Source organism: Aethalodelphis obliquidens, unplaced genomic scaffold, assembly GCF_003676395.1.
Source record: "Aethalodelphis obliquidens isolate GAN/ISIS:26980383/991018 unplaced genomic scaffold, ASM367639v1 scaffold24, whole genome shotgun sequence".
Classification (NCBI taxonomy): domain Eukaryota; kingdom Metazoa; phylum Chordata; class Mammalia; order Artiodactyla; family Delphinidae; genus Aethalodelphis; species Aethalodelphis obliquidens.
Window position 1 is genome coordinate 18,448,539 of NW_020837968.1, and position 17,084 is coordinate 18,465,622.

General features: G+C 39.3%; 1 protein-coding gene across 5 annotated transcripts in view; it reads left to right on the plus strand.

Moving 5' to 3' along the window:
* The first annotated feature begins 1,597 nt into the window (after positions 1–1,597).
* The window catches only part of EPHX1 (epoxide hydrolase 1), a 60,505-nt gene continuing 45,018 nt past the window's right edge, over positions 1,598–17,084 (plus strand). For 3 of the 5 annotated variants that reach the window (XM_027122325.1, XM_027122332.1, XM_027122333.1), the window contains exons 1-2: positions 1,598–1,715; positions 13,412–13,591. In XM_027122325.1, coding sequence (XP_026978126.1) covers positions 13,567–13,591 — 25 coding nt within the window. In that variant the 5' untranslated portion in view covers positions 1,598–1,715; positions 13,412–13,566. Of the gene's footprint in view, positions 1,834–13,094; positions 13,592–17,084 lie in introns of those variants that run through there. The other 2 variants (XM_027122326.1, XM_027122327.1) reach the window with 2 other exon arrangements.

Genomic DNA, 17,084 nt, shown 5'->3' on the forward strand with positions numbered 1-17,084 from the left:
ATAAGTAGCCAGCTCTTAAGTTTTCTCATAATTGTAATTGAATAGTTACTTATAAGTAACATTTGCCTTTTCTACCGAGCTATGTCTATTATCAAATGCCATTTTTGGCAGGTGAGGTAAAACAAGATTGTCCCCATGGAGAGTGTTCTTACGTGGTGGGGGAAACTGAAATCCTTAAATCTAAAACATGTTTATTTGTATCTACACAAAATAAAATTATTAAGAGAACTAATTGGTGGTGAAAGTATTGAATCTCTTAAAGACCATATAAATAATAAAACACCAAATTATGTATTCTGAAAATCGCAATGCTGTATACTCTGATTTTTTTTCTTTTATTAGGAAGTATTTCTGGATACTATAATCACACTTTCATGGACTTTTTTTGGTGGGGGGGCTGCATGTCTGGCTTGCGAGATCTTAGTGCCCCAACGAGGGATTGAGCCCCGGGCCCCAGCAGTGAGAGCCCCAAGTCCTAACCACTGGACCGCCACAGAATTCCCCATGAACTAATTTTTAGCAAACTGTTTCGTGATGTATTTGATCAAATGCTGCTTATTCTAACGTGATCCAAATGAAGTCATCATAGTAATTAAGATTCTAGGTACAGCTAGCGGTTTTGTTCTTCTCTTGGAAAGACCCACTCTCCTTGGAGCACAGAGCCCATTAAGCGTTGTTGGCTACATATGTTCTCTGTTGAAAGGGCTGGCTTCTCCTTTCTCCCTAGCTTGCCAACTTTGTGTCTTAAAAATATAAAATCTCTTAGTCACAGCTCTAAGTCAGTGATTAGAGGCAGTGTTGGCAGCATTTTATAGTTGATATCTTCTGTTAGCCTTAGAAAAATCTAACACAACAATATGATGGTAATCGTCTTGAAAGTACAGTTGACCCTTGAACAACATGGGTTTGAACTGCACAGATCCACTTATATGCCAGTTTTTTTGAAAAATGCATAATACAGTAATACACAATCTGCAGTTGGTTGGAATTACAGTTATGGAGGGCTGGCTATAAAGTTAAATGTGGATTTTCTACTGCATAGCGTCAGCACTCCTAACCCCTGCGTTGTTCAAGGGTCAGCTGTATGTAAAACGAATTCAAAATGAGTGAAATGTGAAATTAATTGCCCAAGGACAGTAAGAGGTACTCCTTTCTGCCTACTAAAAATGAAACAAAACCAAATCCCTAGTTAATATTTATTGTTCCCCTTTTAGTAAAAAATACCTTGTTGTGGTAATGGCAATATCATAGTATTTAGTATTATTTCTGGGGTTTTTTTTTTTTTTTTTTTTTTGTGGTATGCGGGCCTCTCACTGCTGTGGCCTCTCCCGCTGCGGAGCACAGGCTCCGGACGCGCAGGCTCAGCGGCCATGGCTCACGGGCCCAGCCGCTCCGCGGCATGTGGGATCTTCCCGGACTGGGGCACGAACCCATGTCCCCTGCATTGGCAGGTAGACTCTCAACCACTGCGCCACCAGGGAAGCCCAGTATTATTTTTTTTTAAAACAGAAAATATTCCTCTAGTTCTACAGTTAAAATTTATGATAGCATGAGAAGAAAGTCAAAATATTTCATTCTTCTTTCTTACATTAAAAGTAGTGATAGGGCTGGTTCCAGATAAAGATGAAGAAGCACACTCCACCATGGCCCTTCCACTGAGTACAGCTATGAATGCACAGAGCAGCTGTTGGAGGACTCTGAAAAGAAAATAGCAGGTGGGTTGGGCAAGAAGACTAGAATTTGAAGTACCACTGAACCAGTGATGAATGAGTCTTATCATTTTCCTCCCTCTGGTATCCCCCAGCCTGAATTCAACACATTGGAAACCTAGAAGTGAGTACTGGGGTGCAGACCAGGAGTGCCAGAAGCCTTCGGGTCTGACCCAAGAAGTAGAAGGGTAACTTCTAATATTTGGAGAGTGCAGAAATCCTTTTTCTTTCCCCCGCCTTTTCTGTGTTCTCTTACAGCCCACCCCCAAGCAATCCCATGGTGGTGACAGTGTCAACTACTGGCAATGGGAGCCTGCAGGAGCCAAAGCTCAGGGAGATAGCCCTACCTTTCCAGTACGGCTGTGTTTCCAAGAGGGTGGAACCAGCCTTCATTCTTTTCTCTCTCTTCTCTATCTGCTTGGCCCTGGATGCAAAAGATGGTGGCAGAAGTACACAGGGTAACTAAAGCCAGATTTCTTTTGGCCCGAGAACCAATAGAAGGAATCAAAGTACCAGCGAGATCATAGAAAGGAAGGAACTCAGAAAAGTGACCTTATAAAGCTGTTTGTGTAGTTCTGAGTCTGCCCCCAATCTGCTAATGTGTGTGGATCTGATTCTTTTCAGTATGTTAAAGACTTAGAAACTGAATAGGTAGACCACCACCCAAATCCCAGACCAGCAGTTGGGAGGCATTCACATACAGCAGGTCCAAAAAGCACTGCAAAAATTTTGAAAGCTGCACCTGTCTTCTGTAGGCTATGATTCCAATGTCAGTTCACCTTCCAAAAACTGACTGGTGTTGAACACCTGAAAGTAACCAAAAGAAACAAAAACAAAAAGCCTTTGCCTGCAACCTTACCAGGTTGACTACCTCCTGAAACAAACAAAAACTCTGAATTCTCCATAGGATTTAAACAAGGCCCAGAGTTGGTAACAATATTCAAAATGTCAAGGATACAATCAGAAATTTTCTGGCATAGAAAACTCCAAATTTGGTGAAAAACTTAAAACCTACAGATTCAAGAAGGCCAGAGAAATCCATATCATAATGGAAATCCAATCACAAACATAATGAAACTGGACAATGATCTGGAAAGCAGCCAGTGAAAAGCATTGTCTATAGGGAAACAATTATTTGAATGACTGGATTTCTCATCAGAAATCATGGAGGCCAGCAGGAAGTGGCACAATATTTCTAAATTGCTGAAAGGAAAGAATTGTCAACCAGAATTCTATATCCACAGAAAATATCCTTCAGGAACAAAAGTGATATAAAGCCATTCTTGGATGAAGGAAAAGGAAGAGAATCCATTGCCAGCAGACTTGGTGTAAAAAAGAATTACTAAAGGAAGTTCTTCAGTTAGAAGGGAAATGATACCATAAGGGAAACTGAAACATTTCAGGAGTGAAGGAAGAGCAATAGAAATGGTAATTATCGAGGTTAAAAGAATATTCTGTTGAGTTCTTAAAATACGTTTGATAGTAGAAATAAAATATATATGGTGTTCTCACTGTGTGTAGTTGTAATACATAAGATATCAGTAGCATAAAGGAGGAGGATAAAGAGACCCATATGATAGTAAACTTTCTACATTCCACTCAAAGTGAAAAAATATTTATTCTAAGTAGACTGAAAAGTATGGATATCCTCATCCCTCAAGCAATCACTGAAAGAACTATGCAAAGAAATATAATAACACAGTAGATAAAATGAAATACTAAAAAACATTTTTAAAAAGTGGGGGGGCAAGAAAAGGGTATCAGGAGCAAAATATAGGAAACAAACACAAACCAAATAACAAAGTGGTAGGCCTAAATGCAGCGTATCAACACTTACATCAAATGCAAATAGTTAAAGCACACAGATTGTCAAAACACAAAATACTAGAACCAGTTGTACTCTCTGCAAGAAGCTTACTTCAAATATAATGGTATTTGAAGGTAACAAGTAGGTTACAAGTAAGAGGATGGAAAAAACATGCAATGCAAACACTAATCAAAAGAAAGCTACCTGGACTGTGTTAATATTAAAAAGTAGACGTCAAAGGGGAAAGGTGGGGGGGGGGGTAGGGATAAATTGAGAGTTTGGGATTGACATAAACACACTACTATATTAAAACAGATAACCACCAAGGACCTACCATATAGCACAGGGACCTCTGCTCAGTGTTCTGTAACAACCAAAATGGGAAACGAATTTGAAAAAGAATAGATACATGTATATGTATAACTGAATCACTTTGTTGCACACCTGAAATTAACACATTAATCAACTATACTCCAATATAAAATAAAATTTTTTTAAAATTAGATTTCAGAGCAAAGAATATTTCCAAGCATAAAGAGGGACAATATATTGATAAAAGGGTCAATTCACCAAGACATAATAATCCTAAATGTGATTTCACATAAACAGCTTCAAAATGCATGAAGCAAAACCTGAACTGAACTGAAAGAAGAAACAAAAATCCACAATTATATTTGAAACCTACAATGCAACTCTGACATCATATATCCAGAGTTAGCACAGACTTCACTGGTTAAAAGCAAAGTCCTCCATGAGACTCCCTCACTTCAAACACAAGCTGCAAGCTCTGGGGTTCCCAGGCCACCTGCACTTCTGACCAACTGGCTACAAATTCAGGGGTACCCTCTATCCCCTCCGGTTTCATAATTTGCTAGAGTGACTCACAGAATTCAACAAAGCACTATACTTAGCAGTTTTATTATAAAAGGTATGTCAGGACCAGTCAAATGAAGAGACACAGGGTAAGAACTGAGAGGGTACCAAATGCAAAGCTGCCATGTTCTTAGGGCAAATTACTCTCCCAGCACATACATATATGATTACCAATCAGGGAAGCTCACCTGAGCTTTGGCTGTCCATTATGTTTCATCATGTAGGAATGATTGAATCATTGGCCACGTACTAGAACTCAATCTCCAACCTCACTGCATCTCCCCAAAGGATGGGCCAGACATCTGGCCTAAGATCACCAACCCTCTAATCATCTGACTGGCCCTTCTGGCATGGCCAGGCCCCATCGCAAGTTATCTCATTAGTATGAACTCAAGACATGGTCCTAGGGCCCACCATGAATAACAAAGACTCTTCTATCACTCAGGAAATTCCTAAGATTTAGAGGTTAATTCCCAGGAACAAGGGACAAAGACTAAATAAATTCTTTATTATACAACAATTTACTCAGTAATAAAACTTGTAAGTAGAAAATTAGCAAGGATGTAGAAGAACACCACCACCATCAAGCAGCTGGATCTAATTGACACACAGAACACTCAGTTCAACAGCAGAATACTTCTAGTGCACGTGAGACATTCATTAATGTCATACTGGAAACTCTAGCCAGTGCAACAAGACAAGAAAAATAAAGGCATCCAAATTGGAAAGGAGGAAGTAACTATCCATATTTATAGATAACATGACGGGACACATAGAGAATTCTATGGAATCTACAAAAAGGCTACTGAAACTAGTAAGTGAGTTTATCAAGGTTGCAGGTTACAAGATCAACATATATAATTTTATTTCTGTATACTGTATGCAATAAACAGGTATGGAAATTTAAAAGACAAATACATTTTTAATATCACAAAGCTCAATATCAAAAAAAATAACTCAATCAAAAAATGAGCAGAAGATCTAAATAGACATTTCTCCAGAGAAGACATACAGATGGCCAACAGGCTCATGAAAAGATGCCCAATATTGCTAATTATTAGAGAAATATGAATTGAAACTACTATGAGGTATCACCTCACACCAGTCAGAATGGCCATCATCAAAAAGTCTACAAATAATAAATGCTGGAGACAGTGTGGAGAAAAGGGAACCCTCCCACACTGTTGGTAGTAATGTAAATTGGTACAGCCACTATGGAGAACAGTATGGAGGTTCCTTAAAAAACTAAAAACAGAGCTACCATATGATCCTGCAATCCCACTCGTAGGCATATATACAGAGAAAACCATAATTTGAAAAGATACATGCACCCTGATGTTCATAGCAGCACTGTTTACAATAGCCAAGACATGAATGGATAGAGAAGATGTGGTATATATATATGTAAAACTACTTAGCCATAAAAAAGAATGAAATAGTGCCATTTGCAGCAACATGGATGGACCTAGAGATTATCATACTAAGTAAAGTCAGAGAAAGACAAATATATGATATCACTTATATGTGGAATCTAAAAAAAAAAAATGATACAAATGAACTTATTTACAAAACAGAAACAGACTAACAGACATAGAAAATAAACATGGTTACCAAAGGGGAAAGGTAGGGGAAAGGGATGAACTAGGAATTTGGGAATAACATATACACACTACTATATATAAAATAGATAAATAATAAGAACCTACTTAAAAAAAAATTTAAATCGTCACAAGATATGCACTGGAAACTACAAAAGATTGCTGAGAGAAATTAAGAAGAGTTAAAAAATGAGTAATATATCTTATTCATGGGTCAGAAGAATTGGTATTATTAAGATCTCATTTTTCCCTAAGTTGATTTATAGATTCAATGCAATGTCAATTAAAATACCAGCAGGCTTTTTTTTTTTTGTAGAAATTGGTATGCTGATTCTAAAAATTTATATGGAAAGCAAAGGACCTAAAATAGCTAAAACAATTCTGCAAAAGAAGAATTAAAGTGAAAAGCTAGGTACTTCCCTGGTGGTGCAGTGGTTAGGAATCTGCCTGCCAATGCAGGGGACACGGGTTTGAGCCCCAGTCTGGGAAGATCCCACATGCTGCAGAGCAACTAAGCCTGTGCCCCACAACTACTGAACCTGCTGAACCATAAAACTTCCAGGAGAAAATCTTTTGGGTCCTTGGCTAGGCAGATACAATTTATAAAAGAAAAAAAAATGGACTTCAAAATTGAAATCTTATGTTCTTCCAAAGACTTAAGAGAACGAGAAGACAAGCCACATATCAGAAAAACATTATTTGCAAGCATATATCTGATAAATGACTTGTATCCATAATATATAAAGAACTATCAAAGCTCAGTAAAACTGGGCTTCCCTGGTGGCACAGCGGTTAATAATCCGCCTGCCAATACAGGGCACACGGGTTCGAGCCCTGGTCCAGGAAGATCCCACATGCTGCATAGCAGCTAAACCCATGCACCACAACTACTGAACCTGCGCTCTAGAGCCCGTGAGCCACAACTACTGAGCCCACATCCCACAACTACTGAAGCCCATGTGCCTAGAGCCCCTGCTCCGCCACAAGAGAAGCCACCGCAATGAGAAGCCCGTGCACCACAACGAAGAGTAGCCCCTGTTCACCGCAACTAGAGAAAGCCTGCGCGCAGCAACAAAGACCTAACACAGCCAAAAATAAATAAAATAAAAAAAACCAAAACAAACAAAAAAACGAGTAAAACTGTCAAAACTCCCCTTGCCCCGCAACAAAAGTACACAAAAGATTTGAACAGACACTTAACTGAAAAAGTTGGAAAGATGGCAAATAAGCACAAGATGTTCAACATCTTCAGTTTTTAAGGAAATGAAAATTAAAATCACAAAATACCACTACAGATCTATTACGATGGCTAAAATTAAAAAGACTGACCATACCAAGTGCTGACAAGGATGTGGGACAACCAAATCTCTCATACTGCTGATAGGAATGTGAACTGTTACGACCATTTGGAAAACAGGCAGTTTCTTTAAAAGTTATACATACGTCTAATCATCCATTCAAAGACTTGTACCTGAATGTTCATAGCAGCTTTATTTATTAATAGCCAAAACACTATCAATAGACACAACTGAAAAGTCCATCAACAGGTTTTTGGATAGACAAATTGTGACACATCCATACATAGCAATACTATTCAGCAATGAAAAGGAATGAACTGTTTATACACACAACAAGGTAGATGAATCTCAAAATAATTATGCTGAGTCAAAGAAGCCAGACATGAAAGAGTACATACTAAATGACTTAACTTACATGAAATTCTAAAAAGTGCAAACTAGTGTATAGTGACTGCAGATCAGTGGTTTCCTTGGGGAAGAGGGGAGATGTGGATGGAAGGGATTATAATGAGACATGAGGAACCTTTGGAGGTGATGGATATATTCACTATGTTAATTATAGTGACAGTTTCATGGGTGTACACATATACAAAAATTTGCGAAATTGTATATTCTGAATATTGGCAGTTTATTGTATACCAGTTATACCTCAATATGGTGTTTTGAAGAAAAGGAGAGAACCTCCTGAAAAAAACTGCAGTTAGCTGGCAGCCTCCAATTGCCACATCTGTGAGATTTGCTGCAGGTTCACACTGATATGTCACTCTTCCTGGGATGTTCCCAGCCAGTAACTGACCATTGCAGGGATACTAGCACTGGGCCAGTCCTGCCCCGTATAGCCTGGCCAAGACCGAGAGCTGCACTGCAGGCTGAGGCTCTTCCTTCCTCCCTGCTCTCCCTTCACAGGTGTCAGACCTGCACTGTGGTCTGAGGCTCTTTCCCTCTCCTGCTTCCTCTTCTGTTCACAGGCATTTCTGCCAATAGACCTTTACACTTATTCCATCTTGGTATATGCTTTCCAGAGGACTTGAGTTGATAACGGTATCTTCAAATGTGTTTTTGCTAATGTTCTGTTGGGTTGTTATTTCTTTAAGGGTTCTTGGAATGTTGGACAGGTTCTTTAACCTCTGTGCCTCAGTTTCCTCGGATGGCAGATAATAAGAACCTCATAGAGTTATTATGAAGATTAAGTGAATTAGCATTTGTAAAGCACTTAGGGCCTGGGACATAGTAATTTCTACGTGTTTATTAAATTAAAAAAACAGGAATCCTCTATGTTTTCAGAATGTCTTCTGTTAAATATGTCCCAAGCATTTTGCCCATTCTGTCATTCATATTTTATCTTTGTGTATGGATACTGTTTCGATCCCTTGGAAACTAATTTGTTTGTTATTGCTGCCATAACAGATTATCATAAATTTAGTGGCTTAAAAAACCCACACATTTATTCTCTTACAGGAACAGAAGTCTGAAGTGACTGAAAAAGGGCTAAAAGCAATCAGGATTCATTCCATCTGAGGGCTCCAGTGGAGAACCCATTTTTTGCCTTTCCCAGTCTCCCAAGGCTGTTCTCATGGAGCTCATGGCTCCATGCTGCATCTCCCTTCCTACCCATACTCTGTCACCACATCTCCTTCTTGCTTTGACCTTCTTGACTCCCTCTTATAAGGACCCTGGTGATTACATTTAGTTCCCACCCAGATAACCCAGGATAATCTTCACATTTTAATGACATCTTCAAAGTCCCTTTTGCCATCTAAGGTAACTGTCACAGGTTCTGGGGGTTAGCTCAGGGATGTCTTTGGGGGAACCACTGTTCAGCCTACCACAGATACCTTTTGCCACGCAGAAGTTTCAGATTTTGATATAGTCACTTACTCTCTTAGTCCGTTCCTTTATGGTTTCAGTCTGACACCACTTTTCTTGGCATTCATGTACATGCAACCCAGAAATGCAGGGAATTCTAAGCCTGTGAGGTTCACCCTTGACCAGTGAGGGATGGCACTAATACTCCTACTTTTTGCTCCCTGTGTGGACAGTTCTGAGAATCATTTTATAAATCTTCTCAGAAGGTCCGATAGAATCAAGCGCCAGTTACCCAGGGCAGTGGTGTAGTTGAAAACGTCCTCATATTGTCTTTTCCTCCTTTACATTTTCACCTCCCAGCCCTCACTCCTATCCCTGGAATGACTTCCCAAATAAGCTACTATAAGTAAGCCTTTGTCTCAGGCTCTGCTTTCAGGGGAACCTAGATTAAATGAACAGAAAAGACTCCTGGAAATTAAAAACATGACAGCTGAAGTGAAAAAGTAGAAGTGGGAAAAGAAAAAATTGCAGAAATACCTCAGAAAATGGAGCCAAAAAGAGGCAGAAAAAAAGGCAAGAGTAGATAGGAAAAACAGTTCAAGATTTGGATATAGGAATTTCCTAAAAAAGAACATGGAGTGGAAGAAATCAACAGGATTATTTAAGAAATTTTTGCAAAATTAAAGGACATGAATTTCCAGACTGAAAGGGCCTGCCTAGTGCCTTGCATGAGGGTGAAAGTAGACCAAATATCAGGACCTGTGATCTCAGAATTTCAGTATAATGGTGATAAAGAGAAGCTCCTATAAGCTTCCAGAGGAAAAAGGTGGAGAGGTCTTTATTTTTAATTAATTAATTTATGTATTTTTTACTGCTACTCTTCATTGCTGTGTGTGGGCTTCTCAGTGCGGTGGCTTCTGTTGTGGAACAGAGGCTCTAGGCGCACGGGCTTCAGTAGTTGTGGCTCGTGGGCTCGGTAGTTGTGGCTCGCGGGCTCTAGAGCGCAGCCTTAGTAGTTGTGGCGCACGGGCTTAGTTGCTCCGCGGCATGTGGGATCTTCCCGGACCAGGGATCGAACCCGTGTCCCCTGCATCGGCAGGTGGATTCTTAACCACTGCACTACCAGGGAAGTCCCGGGGGTGGGGGGTGGTTCTTTAAAAGGATCAGAACTTTTTTTTTTTTTTTTTTTTAACATCTTTATTGGGGTATAACTGCTTTACAATAGTGTGCCAGTCTCTGCTTTATAACAAAGTGAATCAGTCATACATAAACATATGTTCCCATATGTCTTCCCTGTTGCGTCTCCCTCCCTCCCACCCTCCCCATCCCACCCCTCCAGGCTGTCACAAAGCACCGAGCCAATATCCCTGTGCCATGCGGCTACTTCCCACTAGCTATCTACCTTACTGCGTTTGTTAGTGTGTATATGCCCATGACTCTCTCTCGCCCTGTCATAGCTCACCCTTCCCCCTCCCCATAACCTCAAGTCCGTTCTCTAAGAGGTCTGCGTCTTTATTCCTGCTTTACCCCTAGGTTCTTCATGACATTTTTTTCTTAAATTCCATATATATGTGTTAGCATACGGTATTTGTCTTTTTCTTTCTGACTTACTTCACTCTGTATGACAGACTCTAGGTCTATCCACCTCATTACAAATAGCTCAATTTCGTTTCTTTTTATGGCTGAGTAATATTCCATTGTATATATGTGCCACATCTTCTTTATCCATTCATCCGATGATGGGCACTTAGGTTGTTTCCATCTCCGGGCTATTGTAAATAGAGCTGCAATGAACATTTTGGTACATGACTCTTTTTGAATTTTGGTTTCCTCAGGGTATATGCCCAGTAGTGGGATTGCTGGGTCATATGGTAGTTCTATTTGTAGTTTTTTAAGGAACCTCCATACTGTTCTCCATAGTGGCTGAACCAATTCACATTCCCACCAGCAGTGCAAGAGGGTTCCCTTTTCTCCACACCCTCTCCAGCATTTATTGTTTCTAGATTTTTTGATGATGGCCATTCTGACTGGTGTGAGATGATATCTCATTGTAGTTTTGATTTGCATTTCTCTAATGATTAATGATGTTGAGCATTCTTTCATGTGTTTGTTGGCAGTCTGTATATCTTCTTTGGAGAAATGTCTATTTAGGTCTTCTGCCCATTTTTGGATTGGGTTGTTTGTTTTCTTGTTATTGAGCTGCATGAGCTGCTTGTAAATTTTGGAGATTAATCCTTTGTCGGTTGCTTCATTTGCAAATATTTTCTCCCATTCTGAGGGTTGTCTTTTGGTCTTGTTTATGGTTTCCTTTGCTGTGCAAAAGCTTTGAAGTTTCATTAGGTCCCATTTGTTTATTTTTGTTTTTATTTCCATTACTCTAGGAGGTGGGTCAGAAAGGATCTTGCTTTGATTTATGTCATAGAGTGTTCTGCCTATGTTTTCCTCTAAGAGTTTGATAGTTTCTGGCCTTACATTTAGGTCTTTAATCCATTTTGAGCTTATTTTTGTGTATGGTGTTAGGGAGTGATCTAATCTCATACTTTTACATGTACCTGTCCAGTTTTCCCAGCACCACTTATTGAAGAGGCTGTCCTTTCTCCATTGTACATTCCTGCCTCCTTTATCAAAGATAAGGTGTCCATATGTGCATGGGTTTATCTCTGGGCTTTCTATCCTGTTCCATTGATCTATCTTTCTGTTTTTGTGCCAGTACCATACCGTCTTGATGACTGTAGCTTTGTAGTATAGTCTGAAGTCAGGGAGCCTGATTCCTCCAGTTCCTTCTTTCGTTCTCAAGATTGCTTTGGCTATTCGGGGTCTTTTGTGTTTCCATACAAATTGTGAAATTTTTTGTTCTAGTTCTGTGAAAAATGCCAGTGGTAGTTTGATAGGGATTGCATTGAATCTATAGATCGCTTTGGGTAGTAGAGTCATTTTCACAATGTTGATTCTTCCAATCCAAGAACATGGTATATCTCTCCATCTATTTATATCATCTTTAATTTCTTTCATCAGTGTCTTATAATTTTCTGCATACAGGTCTTTTGTCTCCTTAGGTAGGTTTATTCCTAGATATTTTATTCTTTTTGTTGCAATGGTAAATGGGAGTGTTTTCTTGATTTCCCTTTCAGATTTTTCATCATTAGTATATAGGAATGCCAGAGATTTCTGTGCATTAATTTTGTATCCTGCCACTTTACCAAATTCATTGATTAGCTCTAGTAGTTTTCTGGTAGCACCTTTAGGGTTCTCTATGTATAGGATCATGTCATCTGCAAACAGTGACAGCTTTACTTCTTCTTTTCCAATTTGGATTCCTTTTATTTCCTTTTCTTCTCTGATTGCTGTGGCTAAAACTTCCAAAACAATGTTGAATAATAGTGGTGAGAGTGGGCAACCTTGTCTTGTTCCTGATCTTAGTGGGAATGCTTTCAGTTTTTCACCATTGAGGATGATGTTTGCTGTGGGCTTGTCATATATGGCCTTTATTATGTTGAGGAAAGTTCCCTCTATGCCTACTTTCTGCAGGGTTTTTATCATAAATGGGTGTTGAATTTTGTCAAAAGCTTTCTCTGCATCTATTGAGATGATCATATGGTTTTTCTCCTTCAATTTGTTAATATGGTTTATCACATTGATAGATTTGCGTATATTGAAGAATCCTTGCATTCCTGGAATAAACCCCACTTGATCATGGTGTATGATCCTTTTAATGTGCTGTTGGATTCTGTTTGCTAGTATTTTGTTGAGGATTTTTGCATCTATGTTCATCAGTGATATTGGCCTGTAGTTTTCTTTCTTTGTGACATCCTTGTCTGGTTTTGGTATCAAGGTGATGGTGGCCTCGTAGAAGGAGTTAGGGAGTGTTCCTCCCTCTGCTATATTTTGGAAGAGTTTGAGAAGGATAGATGTTAGCTCTTCTCTAAATGTTTGATAGAATTCGCCTGTGAAGCCATCTGGATCAGAACTTTTAAAAGGATCAGATGCCTTTAAAAGGCATCAGCGTGGCTTTGGACTTCTCATGGGCAATACTAGAAACTAGAATATGGTGGAGCAATGCCTTCAAAATTCTGAAGGAAAACTGTTTCCATCCTGTTTAACTGTATTCATCCAAACAGTTAAAGGGAAATATTGAATAAAGACATTTCCCAGACACAATTAGATTAGGTTTTACTGAGGTGGCCCTCCAACCTCAGTATCTTGAAAAAAGTTTATTTTTTGCTCAAATTACAGACAGTTGTGGCTCCTCAGCAAATCGCCAGGGGCAGTAATCTACTCCACAATGTCTCAGAAATTTACCTCCCACAGAACCTTTTTCAGGAAGTCACTCAAGGAGGTGTTCCTCTAAAATGGAATGAATCAAGAAAGACGAAGACATGGGATATAGGAAGTGGATACCTAACATAGGAGACAGCAGGAAGGAATCCCCAGGATGGTGGTGAAGGGGGAACTCAGATGACAGCTGTGCCGCAGGGATGGAGCCACCAGACCAGACCAGAGGTAGGTCAGAGGGCTCCTGAGGCACTTCTTTAAGAAAAGGAGAAAAATCTGATGTGAATGAATTTACTATGAAGGCATGTATTTAACTGATAGAGAGGTCAGTGGTGAAGTAGTGATCGGTACACAGAAAACCAAGCAAATTTTAAAAATATTAATTCTAGGGAAAACATCATGCTACACAGGAAAAGAAAATCATAGTGATAATAGCTTGGCCCTGAGTTGCCTTCAAATAATGAAAACACTGAATATTAAAATATAACTAAAATTGGGGGGAAGGAATACGGGGCGGATGGAAGTTCCCTAGGGAAGTCAGTTGAAGAGCTAATTTCCTTATCTGTTGAAGTCTTCAACAGGTAGTGCCTAAGATGAGGTTAAAAAAGAAAAACACTTAAGTATACAAATATAAAAAGAATCAGTTAAAAGGGTTAAACCTGGTTTTTGCTCTTCAAGGAGAACAGGGGATGGAGGTGGGGGAAAAGGGCTGAAACTGCTGTTGTCTTAAAACCGTGTAGAGCCAACTGAGGCTTCAAATGATTGACTCTGATTAAAATACTGAGTTTAAATAACAATCTCCCCATCCTGGGCAAAACAAGAACGAAATGATTCTCATACTCAGATAGGGCATCGTCATAATGCAGTGTCCAATGCAGGCCCATAGAGGGCTCAAGAGGGCCTTGACTTCCTTTGAACTTTGTGTATAAACTGTGTTTACAACTGGCTTCTTTACTAAATTCTTCTGTTGACTTTTGATCTTCATGAGATAATATTGTTGACCTTGAAGTCCTGGGAATATAGTATAGTCAGTGATCTCAAGAAACGTGGGAGAAAGTGGTCAGTGTGAAGTAATTTAAAGGAAGGATTGTTCAGTAAGAATGTATCCTTCCGCCTTTCTGTGGACATAGGAAAAGTGCTTTAAAAAATCCAACATTTTGCATCTTTCCTCTTCGTTTGCATCTTTTTGTAAAACTATGAAATCTATTTAAACCTAAAATTTGGGCTTCCCTGGTGGCCCAGTGGTTGAGAGTCCGCCTGCCAATGCAGGGGACATGGGTTCGTGCCCCAGTCCGGGAAGATCCCACATGCCGTGGAGCGGCTGGGCTCGTGAGCCATGGCCGCTGAGCCTGCGCGTCCGGAGCCTGTGCTCCGCAACGGGAGAGGCCATGACAGTGAGAGGCCCGTGTACCGCCAAAAAAACCCCTAAAATTATTTTCTATTTGAGGTGACTCAGTACATATTACTTTATTTTGTCATTCTTGATAATCTCCCAAAAGATATCCTTGTAAATTATCTTGTCTATTGTACACGGGCAAGTTTCTAGAAACTGGGGGTTCCATTTGTGTTTCTTTATTGGTTGTTTGGTTGTGTTGACGGAAAAAATCAATAAACCAATCTACAATAGGAGTAGAAAAGAGTTTTATTTGAGCCAAACTGAAGATTACAGCCCAGGAGACACAGATTCAAGTAGCGCTTGAATTGTGTTCTGCCATACTACAAAATGGAGGAGGCTTATGGAGGCAAAGACTGCAAAATTACAGGAGCTGTTTGTCAAGAATTATAATTGGAGCTGGCAAGAAGCAAGGTTGCCTGCCAAGGAAGGATTGGTTGTTGTCCCAAATGGTTGCATAGTTACAAGGGGAGACCTTGAGACCGTGAGGTTGCAGCTGGCAGCTATCAGATATTGTTTTGAGAACGGATGGTTGTGTCCTTGAGTCTGATACATTTCAGAAAATTTAATTCTTAGTAATCCAGGAACGTGTCTGAAACAGTGTCCAAAATGGCCACTCAGCTCCATTTTGAAGGCTTGAACCACAGTTACTCCATTTTGATTTTTTAAACTGCATTCTTTGTGTTAATGGTTAAAGCAGATGTACAATGAATGTTTAATAGGCCACAAACAAGCTGTCCTTGTTAGGCTAAAGTTCAAGTTAAATCATGTATAAGCCAGAATAAGTTCTTATACCTCACTATGTGAAAATCTCTTCCATTAGTTGGGGTAGCACCGTATGCTAACAGATGACTGTTAAATATACTTGATTATAAAAATGATGAGAAATACAGATATGAAATAATTCTGTGTAATTGATTTTCTTACAAAATGCTCTCTCTTTAGGGCATTTTGTAAAATAGCCATTTGGTATCCTCACCTCCACTCTAAAGTCCCAGGGGATCTGTAATCTGTTCATTTTGAGGTAGATAACACTTTTGTGATGAGTAGCAGGTGATATGAGAATCTAACTCTAATAAAATACATACAGGGTCTGATGCAATCTATAATCTTTCAGTTGGCATCGGAAAAGGAACTTACTGGTAAGCATCCAGAGAGCAGAGAGTGCAAGGCAGGAGCCCCATGGTGAATAAATGTGAAGGAAAAGTTTGAGTGGAAGCAGAAGTAAACAGCAGTTTATTGGAACTGATATGAGCCTGGAATTGGGAAGAGTGCAAGTCATGCTTTAGAAATCTAGGGAGAAATGCAACGAATCTGGAGTGTCCGATGGCCTTAGAAAATAATATTTTTAAATGAATTTCTATTTTTATCTGTACATGGTTATTGAGCAATCAAATAATCAAGGCTTAGAATAAAATATAACAATCCCCTTCCCTCACTTTTCTCATTCTACTTTCAAGTCTTTTGGCATTTACCTCTGAATATCTAAATAATATGCCTATAATGCATATTTCTTGGTTTGTCAATTTTAGACATGACCTATTGATTTTTTCTTATAATAAAGACTTAAGTATTATACACCTGGCCCTACTGCTCCCACTGCATCCTCCCAAGATAGTAACAATAACTTTGTGTTAAATCATTAGTGGTTACCTAATGATGACTATGTAAATATGCCCACTACCCAGCCAAGCAGCGTACCATGATTAGATTTGCTTTCTTGAACAACTTTCTGTTTTTCCTGTTGTTAATCATTTTCCTCCTTCACTTATTTTTCTATCTTCCTATCCTTAGTTTTTTTCCCCCTAAATAAGCCATCAGATCTGACAAATATCTGTTCATGTTATTTCCCAAAAAGTTAACTCAGTTAGTATATAATTTCATTTCTCCCCTGGAGACCTGCCTCCTAGCCATTTGTCTTCCTCTTTCAATCTGGACAGGTTGCTTTCTAAGCCTGCTGCACAGTTGTCAGCCCAGGACTCCTATTGCTGCTCCTTTATCAGATGCCCTGTTTCCCAAATACTATGTCTTCCCCTTTCATATTTGACCCCCTTGTTTTGCTGGAGCACATCCTCTAGTAATATCCCTAGAAATGGGTGCATGAGAAGTAAAAATATATTTAGTCCTTATATGTATGAGAATGTCCTTAATTTGCCCTCACACTTTATTATATAATTCTTCTTTGGAAATAATTTTCCCACAACTTTTGAAGGCCTGGCTTCACTATTTTATGGCATCCAATGTTATTGCTAAGAAGTCTGAGGATATTCTGATTATTGAGTCTTTGTGTTGACTATTTTTGGTTTTTTGGGTCCCCCCCCAACCAAA